The sequence below is a fragment of the Nelumbo lutea genome, chromosome 2 (genome assembly GCF_056320005.1).
Source record: "Nelumbo lutea isolate HS-2025 chromosome 2, American lotus-T2T, whole genome shotgun sequence".
Classification (NCBI taxonomy): domain Eukaryota; kingdom Viridiplantae; phylum Streptophyta; class Magnoliopsida; order Proteales; family Nelumbonaceae; genus Nelumbo; species Nelumbo lutea.
Genome location: NC_142685.1, coordinates 45,031,836 through 45,043,702, shown reverse-complemented (window position 1 = coordinate 45,043,702; position 11,867 = coordinate 45,031,836). Strand labels below are relative to the sequence as shown.

General features: G+C 38.1%; 1 protein-coding gene across 1 annotated transcript; it reads left to right on the top strand.

The window, feature by feature from the left end:
- The first annotated feature begins 2,569 nt into the window (after positions 1 to 2,569).
- On the top strand, positions 2,570 to 3,945 carry LOC148870285 (uncharacterized). Its single transcript, XM_088968596.1, has 2 exons — positions 2,570 to 2,882; positions 2,987 to 3,945. The coding sequence occupies exons 1-2, from the start codon at positions 2,649 to 2,651 to the stop codon at positions 3,572 to 3,574; spliced, it is 822 nt and encodes a 273-aa protein (XP_088824722.1). The 5' UTR covers positions 2,570 to 2,648; the 3' UTR covers positions 3,575 to 3,945.
- The last annotated feature ends 7,922 nt before the right edge of the window (positions 3,946 to 11,867 follow it).

The window sequence follows — 11,867 nt, the reverse complement described above, 5'->3', positions numbered from 1 at the left end:
CTGTGAAGTGACTGTTGGGGAGATGCGTGACCGAGTAGAAGAAATCCACTTGAATGTGGAAACAATTGAGAGCTCCATGGTGGAGCTAGAAGCCCGTTTAAATGGCATTATGAACGAGGTCTAAGACGTCCTGAATAGAACCCTCAAGGAAGTCCTTGGAATAAAATCCCGACAAGAAAGGAGCTCATCTCGATCCGACATCCAAGACCAGGTGGATGAGATGAGAGCTGAATGGATGGCCATGAACTAAGAGGAGACATGACGCTCCTCAAGAGATTAGTGGCCAGAATTCCAAGCCCCTCCACAACACTGGCCCCTGCTCGTGTGAAGATTTGGGAGCCCACACCTTATGCCGGCTCCTGAGATGCTAGAGAACTTGACAACTTCTTGTGGCAAATGGAACAATATTTCCATGCCGCTGGCATTGATGATGACCTAACGCAAATTCGTAAAGTGATCATGTATTTGACTGACATTGCCATGCTATGGTGGCGCAGGCGATGCCAACACATTGAACGGGGTACATGCACCATTGAGACATGGGCTGATTTCAAACGAGAACTAAAGCGGCAATTCTACTTAGAGAATGTGGAGTACCTAGCGTGGAAGAAGTTGAAAGCACTCAAGCATAGGGACTCACTCCACGATTATGTTAAAGAGTTTTCAACCCTTACCTTGGAGATCATGGACATGTCCGACAATGATCTACTGTTGAACTTCATGGATGGACCAAAGCCATGGGCCGAACTAGAACTCAATGCCACAACGTACAGGACCTCGCCATGGCAATGGCAATGGCGAAGCAACTCAATGAGACCAGCTTGTCAGATGAAGAAGCTCCTAAGCCAGAAAGCTCGTGTTTCCCTAATTTGAGTGGGGGAGCAAGCCGCTCACACCCTCCGTACGACAACTCCAACTTCAACAAGCCAGCAAGACAAGACTATGGGAAGAAACCACAAGGAGAGCAAGGCCCTCAGCACCATTACAAGCCCAGAACCGCTGGGTCCCCAATTTCTTGCTTCCTTTGTGGGGGAAATCACTTGGTTCGCAACTACCCAACCAAGAAGAAGATCAATGCCCTTGTCGCCAAACTTAGTGATGGCGAGCAAAGTGATGAGGAAAAATCTGTGCAGGCGCCAAGAGTGGGCGCCCTTCAACTCTTCAACGCCATGGTGAAGAAAGAGGCCAATCATGAAAGGCCAAAGAAAGCCCAAAGGGGGCTGAAGTATGTAGACATTCTCCTCGGCGAGAAGCCGACTCAAGCCCTTGTTGATACAGGGGCCTCCCACAACTGCATTTCAGTTGTCGAGGCCAAGCGATTCAATCTGAACACTGTGAAAGAGACAGGGTGGATTAAGGCCGTGAACCCCGGGGCAAAGGCGATTGAAAGCATGGCTCGTGGGGTTGACCTCCAAGTTGGGCCGTGGACAAGCAAGATTAATCTTTCAGTGGTACCCCTGGATGACTTCCGAGTTGTCTTGGGAATGGACTTCATGAGACAAGCAGAAGCAGCACTCCTGCCTCACATCAACTCTCTGTGCATCTTGGATGAGCGCTCCCCTTGCATGGTACCAGTTACGACTTCTACTAGGGTTCATGGGAAGCAAGTTTCTACACTACAACTTTTTCACAAAGAAGCCTTGTTCAACGCCAACATGAAGGAAGCAGAGAAGTTCCCCACTCCACTAGCTGAAGAAGCCGCCCCTCAAGCCAATAACTACAACAGCAGCAGGCCATCCAGTCGTCTACACCTCTCCAGCAACAGAGTTCGTGTGCGTCGACAACCGTCAAGCAAAGCAGAAGACCCAAGGTCGTACCCAAGTTCGTCCTCACCTACTACCACCACCACAGGAGAAAGCGAGTGCCACCCAAGCCGCCTAGGGACCACTTTCGCATCATCCCTCAGACTGAATCACGTAGTAGCCTTGCGAGTCACCCTTGGGGAAAAATCAATGGGAACCAACACCCCAACATTCCAAAACATCATTTGGACCCTTACCTGGCCCAAACCTACCCTATAACCAAGATGAATCAGCCATTAACATACCTTGAGACCGCCAGGAAAGGACTTAGCCATAGGGAACCCCAACAAAATAGGCCAACCCAACCATTCTACCAAACTATACACCTCAGCCTTGGATGACAATCAGTTCTGGAGCAGCAGAAGAACCTTCCTTCCCCAACAGAGACTCCAAGGGACCAGCCGAAGCTGATCTCCGAGAACGTAGATCGAATTGAGTGGGGGAAAATGTCACGAGTGACTCCTTCACCGCGCCATCAAGCACCTACGATGAGCCATCAGAGCGCCAACTGCGTGCCTTCAATCAGTGGTGTAATAGAAAGGGAAAGGGGGCAAAGGAGTCATTAATCATGTCCAAGTTGTGGAGTTGCAACCTTGAATAGGGTGTAAGTAGGACCACAAGGAGCCACTCCAGTTTGTGTTTCCTACACCCACATCCTCCACAACTGTCCAGACTACATTGGCCCCAGGCTACCTGTCCTATGCCTAGCTCGTTTCTATCCTCATTTTCTTTCATTTATTCCCTCTTCTTCCATAAACACCACATACATTTGCTACGCCAACAAAGGAACCTCTCTCTCTCTCTCTCTCTCTCTCTCTCTCTCTCTCTCTCTCTCTCTGGGTGTGTATGTGTGTCGCCATGGCCGACAACCATCAATTGTCAAACCTTGTAGGAGCGATGGATCGACTCTGGTTCCACCACATCATTCTTCTCCCAGAGCCCATGTGCCTCAAACCCCAACCCACCATGACCAGGCCCATCACAGAGATTCCTCTGAAATCAGTTTCAGTTTCAACTCCCCCATCCACACCTCCTTCCGAGGAAGAAATTTCATCAATCTCGTGCCCTGTCCCTCTCCAGGTAATTCTCTCCTTTTCCTTTTCTTGACGGTTTAGCTTTAACCTTCGTCGACTGTTCACTTATTTTGCTCCTTTTTTTTTCTTGTTTAATCACACTACGAGAAGGGTGAGTCCAACAACAACGACTCTGAGACCAATGGTTGTACCAAGGAAAAACCCACAAATTTGAATTTTCTTGACATAAGTAAACCCCGCTCTCATTCATCGTCTCCTTCGACGAAGAAACGCCGGAAACATCCGAGATACACAGGTGGTGATCCGAGCAGGAGAATACAGAAGACCATGAGCTGCAAGAGCTTGTGGGAGCTGGAATACGAAGAGGTGAAGGGGTTCATGGATCTTGGCTTCAGGTTCGATAAGATGTACTTGAGCCCACGAATGATGAGTGTCATTCCTGGCCTACAGAGGCTTGGACAGTACCAGGATGATGATGATGATGATGCAGAAGAACAGGAAGACAAATGTGACATGAAGACAGGGAAGGAGGAAGACAAAGATGAAGAAGTGGAAGAGGAGAAACAAGAGGAAAGAGTTGTCATCAGGCCCTATCTGTCTGAAGCCTGGTTGATAAGGAGACCCGATTCCCCACTCCTCAATCTGAGGATGCCACGGGCCTCTGCCACTGCCGATATGAAGAAGCATCTCCGGTCCTGGGCTAGAACCGTTGCCTGTGTGATTCAACAAGAATCCTGAACCTATTTCTTAATTCTTATCTAACTAACACAAAGAAAGGAAGAGAAAGAGACGATAGAGATGACAGGAGAAGCCAACAAGAGCAGTAGAAGAGACGGAGAAAAACAGAGATGACCCATTTCATATAAAATAGACATTTTGTATTCCACCACCGACAGTTGCAACTGTAAAATCAGAAAAGCAATGGGAATAGAAAGAGTCAGTCCCTCGCATGTGTGCGTGTGAGTAAAGTACTTCTCTATCTCAGTTAATGTTACTTAACCTTTCCCTCTAAGAGGAACGGATGAAAATTGCTTATGTTCTTTAGGCCATTGTTACATGTAAATACTAAATACATCTATCACTTCTACGAGCCCCAACATCTCTTAAAATTGCTTATGTTCTTTAAGCCATTGTTGCATGTAGAAACTAAATACATCTATCACTTCTACGAGCCCCAACATCTCTCTCTCTCTCTCTCTCTCTCTCTGAGCAAAATATATCTACGAGTTGCAGGGAGGAATATTATGGGTGTCTTGATCCGATAAGGGGCCCTCACCTTGAGGCTTGAGCGATGGTGTGGCACATGGTATACAGGTTTATCCTTACCAAACAGTGGGAAAACACCGCCCATTTGAAAGCCTGGCCACTGAATGTCTGAATCAACAACCTTTAATTTCTCTAATAAAAACAAGTAAATACTAGACATACAAATTTAGTTTCTTTAAGACCATTCGTAGTGACAGTTCAGAGAGCTACTGAAATGACAAGACTTCCCAGCTAATGCTCAAAAAAATAATAACAATAATCTTGTGTGCTTAGTATTGCATTCTTTTTTTTTTTTTTTTCATTCATGACTGATCTGGGGACCTCCCATTTTTGACAATCAGGAGACATCCCTGGTGATAAAGACAAATAATTCATTGTTTAAAATGATTAAAAAAAATAAACAGAATATGGGGTTTTCTTGTCTGTCAATGCATGATTTTGGTGAAGAGAGAGTGGGAAGAAAGGAAAATAGTGGTGTGGCAGAATCCCCGAATCACTCCTCTATTGGAAACTGGAAGTAATTGAACCTGTTATACAAGTAAACAAAAAGAAATAACAAAACAGCAAGCGAGTAGAGAAATGACAGAAACTGTCCAAAATTCATCCACCAAAGATGAAAGGTGAAGGTGGTCCAACTGAAGTTTAGAGAAGAAAAAGAAAGAAAAGGATGGGTTTGGAATGAACGAACCACGACAAGATTCCCTGTTCCACCTGAATTCATATTTCCAATGGGAGTGTGTTCACGTGATGATGCTTTTGTTTTGTCTTTTGGGGGGCTGTCGAATCTACAGCAGAACGCTGATTGGGCATTCTTCCGAAAGATCTCTGCCTTTTGATCCTTTCTCAACATCAATGATTTTTGGGAGGCCGTGCTCGTGAGTTCTCTAGCATTGGGTCTGGTTCAGTTCTGATGTCTGAGAAGTGAGAATGTAACTAATTGGTCCATCTCTCAGGCCTACCCAAAACTATTCAGGTCGTTGCCTCGTTGGACAGGCCAAGCTCAAGATACGCCATGCCTAGCTGACGCCACGCTCTGGCCCAGATCGGCCCAGATCCTGACCCATTTGTCATTAGGCTATTATTGGGTCGGGTCAAGCCAGGCCAGGCTCGGCCCTACTCAAACCTAGAAACTTATTGTGAAAAGCTTGATGCTCTTTAAATGGGTTTGGCCGTTTGGGTGGGCCTTTTGTCTCAACCCAGACAGCCCTTTTTGCTATTGCCACCCCCTTTCTAATATATATATAATTAAAGCAAAATGAAGTGAATACACCAACCAATGTTTTAAAAGCCAATTCGGAACCGCCTTTAAAAAAAATAAAAAAAAAAATTAATTCAGCGGTTTAACCATTCAGTTTGAACAGACGGTTCATTTTAATTTAAAAAAAATTAAAATAAAAAACAACCAATTGTCTGGATTGAATGAATCAACAGTTTAATCGCCCATATCAGTAGGTCGCTAATCAAATCAATAGTTTTTTTGCCAAAAGACGGGCTAAGCATAAAACAGTTCAAAAACCATGATACCAACAAATTAAGGAGTCATTTAAAAAAAAAAAAAAAGAGAAGTGGCAATATATAGCAAACTCTCAATATAATAACGGCTGAAATGGCTGAACTGAATGATTCATTGATATATTCCAAAATGAATAAAATGATTAAATAATAAAATACTTAAGAATATAGTAATAAACCCAACTTTCAGGTCCAGGCATGAGGGAGCTTGCAACTTGCTGAATAACTCATTTCCCAAAAGACAAAATTAATATATAAGTCACTAAATTCAGCCACTTGCACTCTCCTATACTGTCTTCGTATTAATTTTATTTATCATGAGATCTATTTGTTTCATAAATTTAATGAATTCAGAAGTTTATATTTTTCCACAAAAAAAAATAAAAAAGAAGTTAATGTTTGGTAAGGGCGTTCAAAAGCTAAAATCTCTATTCCTCCCATAGGATTTATTTCAGTCACAATTTTGGAAACCTGATAAAAGAAAAGAATTGTATTTGTAGAAATATCAGTTGATTACAAATTCATTCAGTTCTCTTTAATTGAAGCATCTACTTTTCAAGACCCTTGCTTGTTGTCTTGCCAAAATCTCTAAATTTGACTCGATTGCCAAACTACTTTTTTAAGCCAAATGCCAAATTACTTTTCAATATCTTAAATAAGGAAAGTTAAAATCATTGTTAATAATAAAGAATCAAAGCTTTGATTGGTGAAAAAGTTGTCCTCCTAAGATCAAAGTTTCTACTTGCAATTTGAACATGGCTAAAAAGAACCCATTACATTAATGCCCATGTATTAATTAAGAGAATTTTAAGCTTTACATCATAGCAGGTGTGAAGATATGAGTGGTATATTAATGAATATGCTTTTAATATAGATTAAGTTTTCCTTTGTAGACTTGGAAATGTAATTTTATTTAAAAATACAAAAAAAAAAAATACATGCATAATGTTATATCGATAGTCATTAATTATATGTATTTTCATAACTAAGTTAATATGCAAGCATGCGTACAGCCATAGGGATGCTTTTGTCATCTTAACATGAGCGATAATCGGAGAAGACTCCCAACAATGTGGGCCTTTTTATGCCATAGAATTAGGGGATGTTTGGTAAGTTTTTTTGAAATATCTTTTGATTAAGGTGTATATGTTTCTATGTCGTTCTGCATGAGTACGAGTTGAAAAAATAAAAGGGCAAAAGCTTTATTTGGAGTGTCCCGAAAATAGTTTGAAATGTGCTTTTCACGTCTTTTCAAGGTTGAGGTTTTTGGCAACTAAATCTTTTCCTAATTAAACGGAAAAAGAGCAAAACGTTAACTCCCAAACTTCTAAAAAGCTAACAATCCACACAAAAAGATATATCAAACGGGGCCTTAATATTATTTAATATTTTAACTTTTAAAACGTGGACTAGCGTCATTAGGACTGGTTATTGGTCTAAAAATAGTGCTTCAAATTTGAAATTCCGCCGATCACATTACCATTATACATTTTGTGATGGAGAATGTTTCACAACCCACTAGATAATATTATCCCACTTTCTCCATTCCTACTACTTCATTCCTTCTCGTCCAAAGTTACTTAGTCTAGTGGACACCAACGTGATCAGTATAATTATCTCTCCACCAAGCTTTAACATTGTTTGCATTCGTTATAATAACTTATGTCCCTTTTTTTTCATTACTAGTGGAGAATCCCGTGCGATGCATGGGTGAAAATGAATGAAAAAATAATAGATAAAACTATAACAAAATTCATTAATGTAAATTAAGTATGATAAAGAAAATACAATTTGGGATGAAAATATCTATTTGACCCCAAGTTGGGAAGAACTTGGATTTAGGCCATTAGAAAGTGGTTAGATTGATGTTTGACAATTTATGATTATTTCTTTACTATTACTTTCTCATTTGTTTGTATGTGTGTTATTTGCTATTTTCCGTGCCCTTTTTTGTATTGTCTTAAATTGGCACTTTTCACTACTTCATCAGAAAATATAAAGTGGGCTGTGTCATGACAACACAACACGATAATTTTGCGAGTTGTCTATGCTTTAACAGGTTGTGCCATGCTGACACGTGGTCCTGGGTGGGTCGTCCCTACCTAAAACTCTTCAAAGGTTAGGCCTGCAACACAAGCCTAGGCAGGCTCAGCCATAGGCCGGGGTGTGAGAGGCATGATTTTTTATTAAAAATTTGAAAAAAAATAATGAAAATTAAATAAATTAACAAAATAGACAAGAAAATGAAAAAAAACTTAAAAATTTATTCAATATAAATTTTGATGTATACAATTGTTTATATATGAAATTAAAAAAAAACAATATAGTTTGAATAAAATAGTAAAATAAAATTGAATATATATATATATATAGATAGATAGATAGATAGATAGATAGATAGATAGATAATTTGTTCTATATCGTGCTGACGCACGAGCCACAAAACCCAAGCCCAACACAACTCGGAGGTATGGACTGGCCCAATTGCTACAGTGGTTGGGTTGTGTTGGGTATAACCCACTTTATAGTTTCACATTTATGAGAGATCAAACATTGGAATAGCAAAAAACGATGAAGGTAAAAATGAAATGATGCAACATTGGTTGATAGTCAATATGTTAACGGTTAGTATTCATTTTTATTGGAAAAAACTTTGTTTCATAGTGTACATCCCATTTAATGATAGGTTAAATAAATATTGGAATAACAAAAAACATAGAGGGTAAAAAGGAATCATGATTCGATCCGATTCAAAGTCTGATCCTATTTTATCGAATTTGGATATCTTTATTACGGATTTTCGGATAGGATTGGATAATCAGATCCAGTTAAAAAACCAGATCAGATTCGGATCACCCCTATCCAATTCAAAAGGATCCAATATGTTATTTATATTATATCTTTATAAATTTTTTATTTTATTTATTTTTTATAAAAAGACATGTATATATGATGAAAATAGTTGAAAAACATTTTCATTTTTTGTTTTCCTTTATTTAAATTGTTATTTTCTCTTTTTTAAAAATTTAATATTTTAAAAAATTAAATCTGATTGGATCAGATTCGAATATCCATCTGTTTGTATATGTGTTATCTACTATCTTTTGTGCCCTTTTTTGTATTGTCTCTAATTTGCACTTTTGACTACTTGATCAAAAAATATAAAGTGGGTTGTGTCGTGCCAACACGACACGATTTTGTGGGTTGTCTATGCTTTGATAGGCCGTGCCATGCTGACACGTGGTCCTGGGTGAGTCGTGCCTTACCTAAAACTCTTCAAAGTTAGGTCTCTAGCACAAGCCCAAACGGGCTTAGCCATAGGTCGGGGTGTGAGAGGCATGATTTTTTATTAAAAATTTGAAAAATAATGAAAAGTTAAATAAATTAACAAAATAGACAAGAAATTGAAAAAAATAAAAAAATATATTCTATATGAATTTTGATGTATAAAATTGTTTATATATGAAATTAAAATAAAATTATGATATAATTTGAATAAAATAGTATAATATATATACATTATATTGGCTTGTTTCATTATAGGCCACAAGCCTATACTAGCATGGTCCACTTTTTTGTTCTATATTGTGTTGACACACAAGCCTCAAAACCCAAGCCCAACACAACTCGGAGGTATGAGCTAGCCCAATTGCTACAGTGGCTATGTTGGGTATAACCCACTTCATAGTTTCACATTTATGAGAGATCAAACATCGGAATAGCAAAAAATGATGAAGGTAAAAATGAAATAATGCAACTTTGGTCGATAGTGAGTATGTTAACTGTTAGTATTCATTTTTATTGGAATAAAACTTTGTTTCATAGTGCACATCCCATTTAATGATAGGTTAAATAAATATTGGAATAACAAAAAACATAGAGGGTAAAAAGGGATCATGACTCGGTCCGATCCAAAGTTTGATCCTATTTTATCAAATTTGGATATCTTCATTACGGATTTTCAGAATAGATTGGATAATCGGATCTGGTTAAAAACTAAATCAGATTCGGATCATCCCTATCCAATTCAAAAGGATCCAGTATGTTATTTATATTATATTTTTTAAAATTGTTATATTTTTTTTATTAGAAAACATGTATATATGATGAAAATAGTTGAAAAATAATTTCACTTTTTTTGTTTTTCTTTATTTAAATTTTTATATTTTATTTTTTAATAATTTATTATTTTAAAAAATTAAATCTGATTGGATCAGATTCGAATATCCAACATCCTTATTGAATTTGAATCTAAATCAATATTTGTAAGATTTGATCGAATTGGATTGGACCTATAATTTATCGGATCATATTCGGATATACCCTGATGTGAATCCGACCCGATCCATTTGCATCCCTATAAAAAGGGAAAGTGTAATCAGGCCTTTTGACAAATCATTGTTACCACATCCTCATTTTTATTAGAAATTATAGAAATATATAATGATTAAAGAGAAATTAGGGTATAATGGCTAAGGAAGGGCAATAATGGAAATATAAAATATTGTATATATTATTATAAAATACAATTGGAATAATAATGACTAAAGAGGGGTAATAATGGGAATAGATAATCAGATTACCCATGCCATCTCCCATTCTCATTTTAATAAAAATAAATAAAAATATCCTATCTTTATTACTCACTTGAATTGTTGTGTCATAAAAATCAAGGTATAATGACTGAGGGGCAATAGTGGAAATAGAAAAATCAGTCTTTTGACGATAACCATTTTCATTTTTATAAATGGTACAGACTTAGTATTGGAAACGATCGGATGCCTATATCAAATTCAATTTGAATTATAATAAAAAACCTGATGATATGATATAATATATAATTATATAAATAATATAATATATAATATTTCATAACTAATAAATCAAATCAGGGTATATTTGAATTCAATCCATTTACATTTTTTTCGATCTGATCTGACTTGTTAGGATCAAGAAAGGTATATAATTCTGATTCTAGGTTTCTAGCTTATTGGACCAAATTTGGATTTGAATCGGATAAGCAACATCAATGGATCAGATTTGGTATGGTCTTATTCAATTCAAACCCCACTTTAAGCCACTCCAACTTAAATCTAATCAAGCTGACTAAATAAATTGGGATATACAACTCGGACTGCCCCTTCGCATGAATAGCATCTCGATCAAGAAATGCTATATTTAGATTCTTCCATGCCACCATGTCAATGCATTGTGTTTGACCTAAATTGACCTCAATCTGAACTCAAAACCTAAGCTCGGATCTGCTATCCAGACATACCCACAAGACATTATGGCTGTACATCGCGTTAAGATGTTCCAGTTGTGTGGCTCTTAAAATGTTTTGTGGATAACAGATTCAGAGTCTCCAAACCCTCTTCAGCTTCAGACTGACCTGACAGGTAAGGTGGATTTACGAGGTAAGGATCAGTTACCAATACAGCCCCCCTAACATTGTCCCATTAGGGCATTGCAGCCGCACATTAGGAATATCTCTCCTATCATTTATAAAAGATGTCCCCGATGTATGTAAGGCTGCAACTTGGGCTGGGTTGGCCCGAACCCAACCCGAAAATGTTGGGTTGGGTTGGGTCGGGTTGATGTTTGGGTTAGGGTTAGGGTTGACCCCTTAGGCAATCCGACCCAACTCGAGCCCAACTCTATAGTACATTGATTTGTTTAGATGCATGATATTTGTATAGCCCCACCACATAGTATCATATATTTCTTTTAAGATAATCACTTCACTTAATCCTAATCAGAAAGACTAAAACCTTAATAACATTAATTTATATTTTTTGAAAATTTTATTCTTCATCTCCTCTATGTTGTTTTCTACCCAAGATCAATCGTAAATCATAACACTTGTTTTTCTGAATTTTGTACAAAAAGAACAAAAAAAAAACATCAGCAAACAAGTACTAATGAAACATAGGATTAATATATGTACTAAAAGTTGAGTTGAGATCTAAAATCGAGAAATTCTATGAGGTTTTAAGGGATGGAAAGAAGGTAGAGCCCAACCTAACCCAAAATTGACTTTGAGTTGGGTTAGGGTTGAAGGAATTTAGTTAGGGTTAAGGTTAGGGTTGGGTTGGTCAGGTTGAAAGTCGGGTTGGGTTAGGGTTGAGGGTTTAGAACTTAAGATTGGGATAGGATTGGCCTCAACCCAACCTAACCCGGCCCGACTTGCAGCTGTAAATGTATGATTGTAATGGCTTGTAAAGAGTTGGGACAGTGTTGGTAGCAGGTCTGA